The following is a 16,011-nucleotide window of genomic DNA, read 5'->3' on the forward strand; positions in this document are numbered from 1 at the left end:
CAAATAAAAAAAGAAACTACCCTCAAATAAAAAAAGAAACTGCCCATTCTGCCCCCTTAGGCTGTACAGCTAAACAAAACAACCCAAACTAGAAAGAGGAACTGGATTAAAATTGGGGTGTGACCCAAATTAATGAGACATGATTAAAAACCATATGAATAAGCCTGGAGTGTCCCCAAAATGCTCCTAATCCATCTGATGGCCTGGGAGGATAATCCACTGCTAGTGTCGGTGTCAGGAGTCCATCACCATCAATCAGCTCTCACTTCAGTTGCAGTGTGAGGTCAACCATGACCATCATCCTCGTGGCAGGGATGGCCTCATGGCACACACACACACACACACACACACACTCACAAACACACCTTTCCCACCCATCACATGTGGGGAGTCCCATGTATCTGTCCTCTTCAGGAAGCAGAGGGGCTTTGTAGAAGGTCCATGCAAGTTGGCTGATGTCCATCTGGAGGTGGTGTGCTTACAGGCGGTGTTACAGAAGAGTGTGGAACGGCCGGTGCAGGAGGAAGATGGCGAGGAGGTGAGGGGAGAGAAGAGGTGCTGAAGCTGGTCAAACACTCACAAGGCAGTTAAAGCAGGGGCTTGTGCCTCTATGAATAACCTAATGCAGAGGGCGTGTGTGTGTTTTTTTTCTGTTTTTTTTCTTTTCTTTTTTGAAGAGAGCCACTTGTGTTTTCCAAAGGGTGCGCTTGAGGTTCACTCCCAGCATATGAGGGCCTGTTCTGAAAGAGCCAGATCTGAGGGAGAGAGAGAGAAAAAGAGAGAGAAAGACAGACAGAGGGAAATAGAGACAGACAAAGAGTGAGCAAAACAGAGAAACGAAGGGACAAGGGAAGCAAAACAGAGAGAGGGAAATATAGAGAAAAAAGAGACAGAGAGAGGGAAAGAGAGAGACAGGAAAAGAGGGGGGAAGAGGGAGAGAGAGCAATAGTCAGAAACTTGCTCTGCGGTAGTTTGATGTCTGTACGGGTAATTAAACTCACTTTTCCTTAATTACGATCAGAATAGTGGGCAGGAACCCGTGGGACTCGACAACACTTATTTTAAAGCCTAAAAAAAGAGCAGCGACCAAAGGATTGCGTTTGATGGTTGCTGGCACGATAGAGTCAGCAGCAAGCCGAGCCATGATTCTGTCAGCCCAGACTTACAGGCTTGAAGAGCGCTGCTAACTGAGGCGTCTTTGTGCTGACACGCCGTTTTTGGGCCTGGAGTTGGCTTACCGTGCGAGGGAGACGTCGTCCGCGGGGTCAGTTGTCTAAGTGTCGTCTGCCGCCCACCCTGCTCCGGTCTGGCGTTCGACCCACCACGCTCCTGCTAGACAACGGCATCCTGCCGCCGCCATCACCGCCACTGCCGCTCTCCATCCTGGGCGACCGCTCGTAGGGGTCAAGGGTTGTGGGCAATGGCCTTCTCGATGAACTTGGCTGTGCTTCGCTCTCATCCGACGCCTGTGTGAGACGAAAGAAGAATAACAAAGAACAAAAGAAAATAGAGAAAACGGGTTGATGGAAGGATCTTTAGGGTTCATTCAGTTCACATACAGACAGTGGAGAGGACCCACATTGGGCTCAACAGTCTGACTGAGAGCTCTGATGAAGAGATGCCTCACAGGAGGAGAGGGCGGAGGAGACAACTGAATGTCCCCTTTTACGGATGAGTCACCATCGAAGTGCTAAACACTAAGCCCTGACTGTGAGAGTGAAAGCTGTTGAAAGTGCTGGTGATTAGCGAGTCGGGTCGAGGCAGTGCTGAGCAACAGGCTGCAGCAGATCGACGCTTATCGCTCATAATGGAGCTCTAGGTCCCCAGGGCATGATGGGTAGGCGGTAAGGAAACGGGTTACCACACTCAGTCCTGCCCCAACATGGCAACTTCCTGTTCCTTTAACATTTGCAAGGAAAGAACCCCGCCACCCCCACCCCCACCCCCACCCACACATACACACTACCCACCCCTTTGAGAGGAAATGACCGTACAAGTTGAATTTAACGTACATACTTTAAGCCCCAAAGGAATATGGATATATAAATCCACTGACCATATCCATCTAGGCTAAAACACGATGGCAGAACCTTGTGAGATGACACCAACATAGAACCTCATTCTAGAACAGACACAGCACCAAGACCAGCTCTGGTTCTGTCTGTTCCATATGTAGTTTTCAGACAGAACCTTCATGCACTATTGTCTAAACTTCTGACTTTCATCCTTCTTGCTGGTCGAAGTATTTTATTTTCACTTAGCAAAAAGCGTCGGGCAGACAGCTGAGTGTTGGTATTTTTAGCTGCTGCAGCTTTGAACTGAAAACAAAAGCTTTTGAGGGATCCTGTGAAGAAAGAGTGCTTTTATTTCAAGCGTTTCTACCATAACATTATGCCATTATGCTACATACCTCACTTTCCAATGGGTACAGCTCACCACGCAACCAATCCCCCCGCCGCCTCCCCCACCCAAATCCACCCCCACACCACATTCACCTGAGAGTCCTCCCTCTGCACATTTAAAACATTATCTGCACCGTCGGCCTTAGCAACAGCTATCAAAATGAAGGCCCTCCCTCCTCCCCACAGTATTTTTATATGCACCTCCATCTAACTGTAACCATGTTTCCAAGCAGTGGATGCTGCATCTGTTCTTTTTTGCAACGGTCGTACATTTCAGGTGGCTATAAATATCATTCCCCATTAGAGGCAAGCTGTGCCAGGGGTCTGTTCCAACTAGACAGTCCCCATTACACCCAAGGTAATGCATTTCAAAGGAGCACTAATTCAACTTTGTTGGGTCTAATTTATGCTTTTGAAAACTTTATCCAAGGAAAGACTTTAATAGTTTCAGCACACTTTTAAGACACATTAAGTCAATTATCCCTGCTAGCCGCCATACCTAAACTTTGTGTCTTTTTTTCTTTCTTTCTTTCTTTTTTTTTCTTCTTTTCAGCCACCAACCAACATGAGCTGGCTTAAAGTCCAAGGAAAACTCACGTTTGGACTCTCTCTCTGTTGCCTTCTCCAACCTGACCCAGTTTCAACTCAAACCATACCGCTGTGACCCAAACTGGAGCACCCATCATATGGTGCAATCTAAATTAGAACACAGACAAAGAGGGAATTGGAGGATGCCTCCGGGAACACAACTCATAACACATCTGCTTACTTAAAGTGTCCCTGAAAAACATAAGGGTTTATTTATGTGTGACAGTAAATCACACCACCAACAACCCAAAAATCTGTCCTCTTCCTCTTCCTTTACAAATACCTTACAACATGCCTTACAGATGAATATAAAGTACTCTGGCTATGACACTATCTGACAGGGAGGTGACAACTCAAATACCAATCAACGCTCACAGCCGTGTCTAGGGTACAAAATGGGGTACAATGTTTTAAATCCTGTAGTAAAACGAGCACCTAGAATAGTAGTTCTGAATACTAATGAGGGTTTTATCCAAAGTGCATTCACATGAGTCATATTCCTCTCAAGTGTTCCTAATTGCCGTTGATGTTCTTCTCTTCTGATCTACCCCCTGGTAACTGTACACCAAATACTGCAGTCCATTGTGGCTGTGTGCATATCTGGCCAGTAGGCTGGCAACACCCCACTGTCAATAGGCAGACACTGACTGTGTCCTCGGTGCCAGGTGCTATGAACGTTCTATTTGATTCGCCTTAGAACGTGAACCAAACAGGAACTGGTCATTGGACCCAAATGTGCCATGACTCACATGGAGGGGCAATGCTGAAATGATCTTCCAGTTCTGGGGGACTTTGGGGAGGTTGACATTTCCCTACTGTTGTATGTTTTTCCTGGTCATATGCGTGTCCTGGTCAAATGTGTTTCTGGGTCATATGCTACGGACAGTTAAAGACTAAAACCTACAAAACAATCTGCTCCAATACGGTCATGCCAAGGCAAGGGACCTATTTATAAAGGCAGTTCATCATTCCATAACCAGGTCATTTACTGTATATTCACACAGTATGGTTAACATGTTACTCCCCTTGAGATACATAGGTCGAAGAACACAACTGAGACTTATTGTATTTAAAGTAACACAATTTCACACTTTTTGAGGTATGGATTTATAGGCAACTAGTTTTGGTACCAACGTCAAATTCATGTTGATAGCATATGATCATGTGAAGGACAGATAAACACCTGTATCTTTCCAACTAGCCATCCAGGATATGCCCTATTTAGTTCTGTGTACTGGGCTGGAATACCCTGCAAAAATGGAAGAAAAGCTTTCACAGTATGACATTGCCAGCTATAGTGCCGAAAGACACCAGTTAGTGTGTTGGCAAGCTTCTATCAGTGTCAACTGGGCTGTTGTTGGTGTTTGCAAGGTTTGTGCATGCCTTTTAGGTAGTTAGCTTGCTAGTTTTGGAACAGAACTCCTTCTTCCTGCTTTAAGGCGAGATGTGTGTGTCCCACAAGGCAAGGTGAAACACCGGTCCTGGGATCAAAGACAGGACATTCAAACATTACTGTAAGAAAGATATGCCTCTTTTCAACTTTATTTCCACCTAACAACTATTTCAACCGGCCTTAACTGCCCACACGTCAATATTGTGACTGATTAATCTGTTTGCGTTACGCTCCTGGCATCCCTAATCATTTCTGGGGAATGCATGACAGCGTAGCCAATGACCACAGCAAGAGCCCATTTCGTCTTCTCTTTAAGGGAGTCAAACATGAAAAACAAACAAACGGTGTAAGTGTGTTTTATAAAAAGAGTGTGTGCTCTGGAGATATGTCCATATTGAGTGTTATGTAGAGGCAGGAGCTGAGGAAGGCAGAGTAAATACAGAACTGGTCCTCCTACCCTCAGGCCTCCTCCTGCTCCTTACTGTGGTCTTAAAGAGGACCTCTTGTGCTCATTTCAATGTTCAGCATTTTATTTTGGGGGTATACTAGAATAGATGTCCATGCTTCAAAAGTTCCAAAACACATTATGTTTCCCATACTTTACTTCTGTATTCATCCTCTGTCTGAAACAATCTGTAAGAGCTCCTGTGTTTTTAAGCTCCCCCTCCTGATGAGTCCAATGTGCTCTGATTGGTCAGCAAGGCTGGCAATAAGGATTGTGTTACAAAATTGCATCATCTTGTAACCAAAAAAAAGGGCTGGAATTTCAATGAGGTGTTTTTTAGAGTAACTTCCTCTGGTCTGAACTTTGGGTTTTGTGTGTGTGTGTGTGTGTGTGTGTGTGTGTGTGTGTGTGTGTGTGTGTGTGTGTGTGTGTGTGTGTGTGTGTGTGTGTGTGTGTGTGTGTGTGTGTGTGTGTGTGTGTGTGTATTTGTGTGTGTGTGTGAGTTTACATGTAAAAATGAAAATTGTGTGTCTGTGTATTACAGTATGTGTATGTATGGTTGTTTGTGTGTGTGAGTTCAAGTGGACAATGAAGGATTGAGCCCCCAACACAACCAAGACACTTCATCAGCACACAGCTGGTATTGTGCTTTTAGAGTTTTGCTTCTGCCATGTGTGTGTGTGTGTGTGTGTGGTGAAGGCAGGAAGGAGATAAATGAGCAAACCTTTGGGAAGTGTGCTAGAATTTACTTAAGCAACGATCCCGGACACTCGTAATAAATAAGTGGAATTCCGCTTTGTGTCAGGTCCGAGACTCTTCTTAAGCTGTGGTGGTGGTGTGTGTGTGTGTGGGGGGGGGGGGGGAGAAGGGAGAAGTTACTGAGAGTTTTTTAGAGGGGGGTTTAGAGAATCTTGGGGCTCCAAGCTTCTGGATGACGAGTACCAGAGAGTTTAAATGATTCAATTACAGCCTGTAATGAGAGGGAGTGCTGATTACGGGAATAAAGGGGTGTCGGAGGAGGGGGTGGAGATGGTGCAGTAATTAACATGGCTGACAGAGAAGGGGTGGAGATGGTGCAGTAATTAACATGGCTGACTGAAGAAGTTTCACTTTTCTGGCCGTTCACACTGCTGGATGGGGCTGCGGCTCTTTCAGGAACTGGGAATGGGAGATTGTTTGTTTTGACTGGAGGCTGGCGTGACATAAGCCGAGCGACTGAGGCGAATCAATTTTGCTCAGGCCTGTCCGGCCGCCTCTATTCACCAGCCAATGTGACCCATTGTGGACGGTGGCCTTTAAACTCTAGGAGAAAGGTCAAGCTCATTTTCTGTAAGGCAGAACGACACGGGGTCGATGGAGATTGCCGTCAACCCAATCTGTGAGCTGACGCATGATGACGTTATTTGTGGATGTTCACAATCGCCAGATCTGCGGGGTATGACATGAATCCAACCCAGTTGCGAACAAGGTGATTTAGTCAGCTATGCCGAGACACTGTGATCAAAGGGGCTGAATTCCTCCGAATATCATGTGAAGTACGCGGGATAAATACACTCTCATGTGGAAGTCCTATGCCATTAATTATCTGACATCAAAAGAAAACCCACTGAGAATATCAGGTATTATGCTGTCATACCACATTAAAGCTACCTATTGGGGTTGTTTTAAGAAGTTAGAAGTGGCGGCAAACCTTTCAGCAAGCATGATCTCTACACTGTAATCGCTGTCATTTGCTCAATCAAATTATCCCCTAACTCAAGACACTACCTTAAAGGATATAATATACATTTTAGTACATTTAATATTTCAGGAATTACAATAGCCCCCCAAAACACACAAACACACCAAAATAAAGCACATCTCTGTCTACCTCAATCATTTCATACACCTCATGAAATACATAAACAATTATGAACAATAAACACAAATATAAACAAAAAAATCATTAAAAACACTGCATTGCTAAACTTACAAGCAACCCATTTCAAGAATAGAGGCCAGCTATGTGAAGGTGAAGAATGTGAATGCTTCATGAGGGGAGGGAGGAGAGTAAAGGCCTTGCCACCATAAGGGTGAAACCACAAACAATGCCCATCTTCACTTAGAACCAGACATCTGCAAAGGCAAGCCACATTAAAGGCCCCTTGAGTGTGGAAAAAGAGGAGCAGTCTTCACCTCCCTTCTAAGGTTCAGGCATCCCTTTTCCCTCCCCTAAATATCCGTTTTACCCCTCCCTCTCCTTTGCTTTATCCATCCATCCTTTTTTTCTCCTTTCTTTGTGCTTACTTGTGCACCAGAGGCCTCAGAAGTGCTGTCCCAAGCACCACAGTACACTCTGGCATTGGGGGAAAACCCACACTAATGGTCTAGGATATTTTTTGCCTGTCTGTTTCTATTCAGCACATTAGATGTATTAACGCACACTAGACACACTGTTGGCCAAGTAGTTAAAATAAGGTAAGTGCGTTTTTCACTTGAAAGGGGGGAGGTGTATGAAACTGATAATTAGTACTTGGATGGCTACAAAAAGAACAGTGTTTCTCACATTAAACAAAAACTTGCAGTGCCTTAGTAGACAAATAGCTTATTTTGCCTTTGGATGTATACTGGAGCGTAATTCTTCACAATAACATTAATTGGGGAAATATGTATAAGTGTATTTTGTAACCCAGGAAAGGATACCTTCATGGGTGTTGAATACTTTTGAGAGACACTGTATACGAAAAACGACATAACAAATGGGCCCACTGTAAGGCACACTACTCGACTATAGGCACTCATCTCTCCCGCAGGGGGATCGAAGAATGAGCAGGGAGCTCTGCAACCAAAAACCTCTCATGTCCAGGCATTCAGTTACAGCAAAAATTATCGAAGACATCCCTCACGCTCAGATTTTCTTTTCCCCAAGCGCTCAGGGAGTAGGGAACATAAAACTCTCAGGCTATCTGCTCAGTCCACCATCATGTTCCAGATACAGTGTTTCAGGACAAGTCTGGGCCATCCAATGAAAACTAAACTCTATGAAAATGGATGCCAAGCACCACTGAAAGGAAACATTAATCATTTTCGCGCTGTCAAATGTGTACAGGTGACACTCTGACTGTTCTGGCAAACAGCCGGAATGCTACAGGAATGAACCGCAGGTGTTAAAGATATGGAATCATTGGCCATATTCCCACATTACCAGAGAGGTGCCAAGACTCCCCACTTCCCTATCTGTGCAAATCAATCAGACATATCTGTGAAATGTACATATCTGTGACATTTTGAACTGAACAAGACTTGCCTCGCAGTGCAAAAGTGTAAAAGGGTCACTTGGACAATCAGTAATGGATACTAAAATCAATCAAATATGACACAATTAATGTTGAATAAATTATGAACAGAGTTTATGTATAATATTATTTAATGGTGGATGTGTGTGTGTGTGTGGTGGTACAGACAGAGGTACTTACTGTGGGGTGCTTTCGGCTCCAGGCTTGGCGCTCCTTTGAGCTGACAGGCTCGTGGGATACAGTCCTCCCCACCCCACTGTCGGAGGGTGATGCTGTGGCCCTGGTGCGATGTCCTGGCTCCTGGGCCTCCCTGCCGGTGATCCTCCGCATGTACACCTCAGCCGGACTAAGCTTTCCTCCACGCCCCTCTGCGTGCGGAGGAGGGGGGGCCGTCTCCTCTGTGTCCAACACAGTAGTGGCACGATACGCTCTCCAGGTAGACTCTGATTCGTCCTCCAAACCATCCAGTCGGGGAGCGCGGCTGACCTCGTCCACAGACAGGGCCTCGCGGTTCCTCCAGGTGCTCCGGACGGTGACGTTCCTCATCTCGGGCAGGCAGTCGTCCTGGGAGGAGGAGTGGTGGTGTTGGTAGTGGTGGTGGTGGTGGTTCTGCCCATGACTTCTCCAGCTGGTGACTGTTGTGGTGCTGCTGCTACTGCTGCTCTCGAAGCCTGACTCTGTGTCGTTGTTAAAATCCGAGGTGCTCTCAGGAGATTGCAAGCTGAAGCTACTCCGGGACCTTAAGTGAGTCTCCACACGGGCTGTTTCCACAATGCTGGGAGGGTCGGCGGAGTCAGCTCCGTCCTGACACGACCTAAGAGTGATCTCACTCTTGGGGATGGAGATCTCATAAGGGATGGACACACTGCCACGCAGCTCGCTGGGGCTGATGATGATATTGCTGGTGGACGTGTGGCGCTCTCTCGCCAGTGGCTCGCTGCACACACTACTGCTCCTGCTGCTGGTTCGGGATGAGCTTGGATCGCTGGGGTAGATGGTGATGCTGCTCGTCATCTTATTGGTCAGGACCGGTTTGGTGGAGATCTTGGGTTTGCCGCTAGACGCCATAGGTTCCGCACCGCCACCTGACCCGCCCATGACCTCTTTGCGGTCGCTCTCAACGATGGCTGGCTTGATGACTGCCTTGGACCTCAGTGCTTCCCGTGGACTGCAGACCCTCCTAATCTCAATCCCTGAGAGTGTGTGAGAGGGTTCCGGGGAGCCCCCCTCAGCCATCACAGCCCTGTGTCCTTCCTCTTCATAGGAGCTTCTGGTAGAAGACCCTTCAGAATGGGAGTCTAGTACACGGGAGTATCTGGGATACTTGGGATTGGCATACCTGCTACTTGCTGTGGCAGATAAAGATTCCTGGTCCCCTACTGATGGCCTTGATCCAGTGGATTCACTCTCTGAGGCTGAAGAGTGACCCTCAGATCCCTGGTCACTGGCTACAGCAGGGGAAATATTGGACCGATACGCGGTGTAGGAACCATTAGCCTTGGAGATGTTCAATTCTGCTGAGGAATCCTGGGAGGGATTCTCAAACACCTCAGGGTCAGGGTCTTTTTCGGCTGAGAGAGCAACCACAGCCTTGCTAGAAGTCACGGGCACCACATCTGAACTGTTGGACTCGCTGTCACTACCAACATACAACTTGGAGAACTTGTCTACCCCGGTCTTCTTACCATCACTTTTGCTTGTTTTCAGAGGTGCCTTCCATGATTTTTGATCGTTAGCAGCAGGGGGGTAGCGGCTGAGAACGGAGACCTTCTTGCTGTCAACGTTGGACGCTTGAATACCTCCAGCCATTTTCTCTTCAGCACCTCTTCCGGTTTCTTTCAGGCCATTGTCAGAAGCTGGAGACGTCCCAGCCTTCAGGCCTCGTCTGCTTTTGTGTGCGGGACTCAGCGTCCTCCTGACAGACTTGGGAGAGCTTTCTGCTGAGTGACTAAGATCCTTACGCAGTTTGGTCTCTTTCCTCTGTTGAGGGGACACGTCTCGGCTCTTGTTCTTGGAAGCGAGAGGCTCCGCAGCAGCAGCAGCAGCGCTCCTGTATTTCGGCTTCTCCTGACGGAATCCTCCCCTGACGTTGATATCCTCATTCTCCACCTTGCCATTCTCCAGGACCTTCGCTGTGCCGTTGCCTGCACCTCCATTGCTGCCAGTGCCGTATATCTGTGTCTTTAGCTGCTCAACTTGCTCGGCAAGGGCCTGGCTTCGGATCTTCTCCTGCTGGAATTTCTCTAACAGTTCTGAGTTTTTAGACTCTGTGTTCTTCAGGTCTTCCTCAACAAGCTCCAGCTGCTTAAGGCGATTCTTCAGCTTCTCGACTTCCTGGTTCAGGTCCCTGACCTTGTTGTCCTCTTGACCCTCCTGACTGTTCTTCTCGTTCTCCGTTTTATTTCTCAGCCCGGCATCGTCAGTGAACTTCAGGTAGTCAAGGCTCTTCTTCCTGGTGAGGCCTGTTGAGAGTTCATCCTCAATCCGGAGGTCTCTGGACTCCCTGCGAACCTCCGTCGAGCTGATGCGGTTCTTCTGTTGCTCAAGTTTCTCAGTGAGCTTAAGGATCATCTTCCCGTCCTCCCTCTGTTTCTCCATTAGCCTTTTCCGCTCACTCATGAAGGCTTGAGTGAGACCCTTAAGCCTCTCCAGCTCGACGGTGAGGGCCTGCTCTGCCTTGTCCAGACGGGTCTCCGAGGCATCCACCTCTTTCAGGCGAGCCTTCAGGGCCTCCAGCTCGGTGGAGAGCTTTCTGTTGAGGTTCTTCTCCTCATTGAGACTTAGGCACAGCTGGGTGCAGTCTGACTTGCACTTCCCAAAAGCTTCCTCTAGCTTCTCCAACTCAGCCATTCTTGCCTGTGAGGAAGAGAAGGAAGCTCAGTTCAGTTCACAAACTCCTTTAACTCAGTACGGAGCGTTTAACAATGCCCGTCGTCTCAAAATCTCAGATCCTTCACATTTTGAATTTCTCCCACAAATATCTTACAATTACATTATGTAGGGTACCCGATTTGCATAGAACCTTATAAAGCCTTTAACAGAAAAGCTAGCCAGTGGTGAAACTTTCTCTCATTTCACTTCATGCTTAAAAAAAACCCATAAAAAGCAACTTTTTACTTGTGAATTGTGTCACAATAACACTGCAATCACAATATTATATAAGCACTCAGAGACTACGGTACTCATGCTTCCTACCTGAAGTCGTTCTATCTCCACCCTCAGTCCTTTTGTTAGCTGCTCCTCTTCTTCCAGCCTCTCCCGGACCGAGCAGCACAGTTCCTCTGCCTTGCGAATCTCCTCATCCTTGCCCTCGATCTTTAGCAGACGTTTTCTCAGTATCTCAATTTCGGCCAGAAGAGACGAGTTGCTGCCCTCGTTCTGAATTATCTTATCCTGGAGGTCAATCAGCTCGTCCTCTGCCTTCTGGAGCTTACTGGTAGCCTCCTCCAGCTCATCCAGACGACGGCCCAGGCTCTGCAGCTTGTGGCGCAAGTGACGATTGGTGGTGTCTTTGAACTCGGACATGGCTGATTGTGTGCGGTGTAGTGTGTGCTGCTATTTCCAGAGCAGGATTTATTTGACTGTTTGGGAGGTATGCATTTGCGTGGCCAGTCCTTTCTCAGTACTGCTGGGTTCTGAAAGGCTTATTCCTGTTATGTAATGTGTCAGGTCCCGTAGAGTTTAAACACACTCTCTTCTTTAATGTTCCTCTACTCTTCTACGTTTGATGCAGATAAATGATCATCTGCAAAACAGAAGAGGACAATTATCATTACTTTTACATGCAAAGGAAAGAAATACAAAAAAAAACATATACAAAACCAATCACATTGAAATTCAAAAACGAAACAAAAACCCACTGCTGCCAAACTTTTCAAAAGAACATGTGCACCAAGATGTATATAAATGCATAAATCATCCGCTCTGGCCAAAAGCCAAGTATTTATTTTTCAATTAAACAGACACCACGCATGACATACAACGTTTGTATGCCAGAGCTGCTATGCAGAGATTAATATACAAACAATATACATTATATACAGAGTTCATTCATCACATTGCAATTACTGGAAAAATCTGCAGGATTTCCCCTATGCCTGCACTCGAGGGACAGGTTATGGGGTTGGGGTAGAGAGGCCAGGGGAAACCGCAGAGGGGTTTGAGGATGCAAGTTAGTTAGTTGGCCCATAATGGATGGGGCTCCATAGAAGAGCTGCATACTCAGTACATGATTTCACAGTTCTGCCTGATTAGAGCAACACAAACTGTGAGAGGCGGCGGGATAGCCCAACAACACACAGAGCAACACACACAGACAGAGGCCAGGGAGGTGGGACACCGGTCAAGAGGAATAATGAAGCACGGAAACACGAGCGCACTCGTGCGCACACACACACACACACACACACACACACACACACACACACGGGTACAAACACACACACACGGGTACAAGCACACACTCACACACACACACGGGTACACACACACACACACACACACACACACACACACACCAACAAAAAAACATACATGTACACTGAAGCATAATGGTGCAAACTATCATCATGCAGATTTAACGGGAGTTAAATGCCTCTGCTTACGACATAAATTATGCAGGGCAATCACACTGACTAAATGGCTCTTGCTTATGACTTTCTGTTGACATCAGGCCACATAAGATGGAAAACAACCCAAACCTTTGAGCCTGACTTTATTACACCCCATTATGTACAGACACATGACCGTTCCAGAGAACAAAAGGAGATCAGCTGTTCTTTGTTGCCCTTGGATACGGCCCTTGATGCTCCTCATACATAGTGCTAATGTCCCACCTGCGTCACTCAATCGACTTCCTGCTCGCTTTCTGCTGACAGCAGCAAACCTCAATGACATACGCCTCTCGCCATGACAACGGGTGGGGTGGGGGGCAGCACAGGCAATCATTCACACAGCCAGGCATGACTGTACCTTCATGCACAAAAAACACGTACCTCTAAAATACAAATGCTTGCAAAATACTTAGAGACACATTTTACCATTCAGTACTATTTCTTAAAGTATGAATTCTACACTAAAACAGCAAATATGAATATCCCCCCTCTACCTGAACTATTGTGTAATGTTTAGCTTTCACAACACGGACGACATTTATCCAACTACCCAACCTGTTCAAGGTCAATGATGAAGCTCAAGGCGGTTGTCTGATGTCTGAGAATAGAGATACCAGAGAATATCAGTGAAAACAGAAAGCTTCTTTCAGAAGGAATCCAGAGCTTTCCAATTCCCTCCAGTTGTACTTCAACCTCAGCGCTCGCCCCGCCTCCTTCCCCTCCCCCTCCCCCACCAGCCCCACACCGTCGGACCTTAGCGCCTCTCACATCTGCAGACATCATCACTTATCGATCCCCTGCCGGACTCCCCTTTGTACTGTGTGTGTGTGTGTGTGTGTGTGTGTGTGTGTGTGTGTGTATATATTCTGCTGCATCGTTCAATAAATCCCTCTCTGATCCACCTTCCAGTAACCACAAACACACCGGTTTCCCTGACAATCACCACAAGGGTATCAGGTCTGGGACCTTGAAGTCCAGCCAATCTGAGCAGAAAGACTTGAAGGTGCTGTCTGTATATTAATCATCAGTGTTTGTGATGGCAGGCACATACTGCTAAATAATATAACACTGTCACTGCAAAGAATTCACCTTGACCGCTACAAGGGCACGCATTTTGTTCATGTTGCAAAACATTGTGAACACTGGATGACTCTGCGATGTTAAGCAGTGATAACTCAGGGTCTATGCTTTAATGGGAGAAAAAAAAAAGTACATTTAAGGAGAACCATATTTTTATTCAATTCATTACTTTTAATTTTCATTTTCTTTCTGCAATTGTTTTGGATTTGCGTTTGGTCTGAGGACAACATGAGAACAACCTGAGAGAATATCCCTATATTAGACCAACCCCTGCTGCAGTACCCAACAGTGCAGGACTTTGTGCCAAATGAAGTCTGACAATGTAGAGAGGGACTACCTTTACCCACACACAGCCCTGATGTGATACAGACCCCCATTAGATGAGGAACGCGTCCGTTCCCTGGTGCACAGGCCACCAGCGCTGCCCTGTCTCTACCGCTCTCTCTCTCCCCCATCTTCTTCACTCCATCTCCCTCTCTCCCTCTCCCTCTCCCCCCCCCCCTCTCTCTCCCTCTCTGTCTCTCCCTCTCTCTCTCTCAACCTCTCTCTCTCTCTCTCTCTCCACCTCTCTCTCTCTCCACCTCTCTCTCTCCCCACCTCTCTCTCTCCCCACCTCTCTCTCTCCCTCCGGGGAGGGCTGGGTTCCTAATCTGGCACCCTGTGCTGCTCTCCTTGCCAAGAGTGGGCCTAGCCGCTGCCCTGTGCGCATGCGATCCGTGCCAACCCTACGGCTTCAAAGGGCCAGTGGAGCGTGCAAAGCAACGCTGGCATGGGCGCCCATCCCAAGGCAATCAACATACCTGCTCTTATCTGAACTGCTCTTTCATTAGGTGCGCCAGCGAAATAACACACACACACACACACACACACACACACACACACACACACACACACAAACACACACACACAGGCAGCCCATGGGAGATGTGAGGGTGCAAAGCAAAGGATGACAAAGACACACACACACACACACACACAGGCACAAATTGTTGCTCCTGAGGAATGAGGGCCACCATGCCCACACCGAAGCTCAAACTCCCACAATTCATTGGGGCCTGACCTCTTATGGCCGAGTGGCTAATGAGATCACAGGGCTTGTCATCACCACTTCGGCATTCGCAGATTTGTTTAGAAAAAAAAAGAAGCAGGTTTCGGTGGAGAAGTGTGAGGGGAGTGTGTGTGAGGGGAGTGTGTGTGTGTGTGTGTGTGTGTGTATGTGTGTATTTGAGTAACATTAGAGAGGGATGGGGCGGGGGAGGGCAGCCCAAATATCTGAACCGCAACGAAATGGAACAGGCAGTCCCATTCCTTTGCTTGTTGATCAATTAAAACGACAAAATCCTTTTTTAATACGGAGACACAACCATGTCTCCCTCCACATTCTGGATTGGAAGTTCATTGCTTGAGTTCTTCATGTCCTCTTCGCTCTTATTACCATCACTGAGATGAACAGGGCAGGTAGGGGAAAATATGTGTCCTGTAAAAAAATAAATGTGTGTGTGTGTGTGTGTGTGTGTGTGTGTGTATGTGTGTGTGTGTGTGTGTGTGTGGTTTTAGGACATGAAGGGGTAGAGAGGTGGGGTACTTCAGAAGAACAGCATCTCATGGCCGGGTTAAGAAAATGTTTGGGAATAACCACACCATGGACAAAACAGCCTGGATTGCAAGTCAGCTGTACACAATATACATTTCTGCGTGCGCGCGCACACGCACACACACACCACGCACAGGCACACACACCGCGCGCACACACACACACACACACACACACACACACACACACACACACACACACACACACACACACACACACACACACACACACACACACACACACACACACACACACACATGGCAGAGAGGGTAAGGGGCAGGCTTAGAGAAAAAGCTAAATGATGTGGTATGAATCACTGAAGATTGAAGTAATTGACAGCGGTGTGTTGTGATTTAAACACAAAGGATGAGAACTAAATTAAGAGAAGGGGTTAAAGAAGTAAGAGGAGGAGGAGGAGGAAGAGGAATAGGAGGATGCTGACGACCCTGGGGCTTGAGGAAAACTTGCGCTTCCAGCCAGCGGAGAGGAGAGCGGGCCGCTTGTGTGCACCAAGGTTACAATCATCCTGCACCATGTGATTAGAGCCTCAGCCCTGAACTTCCTGTCTCTCTCTCTCTCGCTCTCCGAACATTATGTTCCCTCGGCGAGTCAAAGAGGAGG

At 47.2% G+C, this 16,011-nt stretch overlaps 1 protein-coding gene across 1 annotated transcript; it reads right to left on the reverse strand.

Annotated features, from left to right (window-relative positions):
• Window positions 1-456: 456 nt before the first annotated feature.
• On the reverse strand, window positions 457-11,628 carry luzp1 (leucine zipper protein 1; the record flags this gene model as incomplete). The annotated part of the gene is made up of 4 exons (XM_080849729.1): window positions 457-755; window positions 1,239-1,466; window positions 8,284-10,959; window positions 11,299-11,628. 3 exons carry the CDS (start codon window positions 11,626-11,628, stop codon window positions 1,266-1,268), a joined length of 3,207 nt encoding a protein of 1,068 aa, XP_080705855.1. The 3' UTR covers window positions 457-755; window positions 1,239-1,265.
• Between the last annotated feature and the right edge of the window lie 4,383 nt (window positions 11,629-16,011).

The sequence above is a fragment of the Sprattus sprattus genome, assembly GCF_963457725.1.
Source record: "Sprattus sprattus genome assembly, chromosome: 13".
NCBI lineage: Eukaryota > Metazoa > Chordata > Actinopteri > Clupeiformes > Clupeidae > Sprattus > Sprattus sprattus.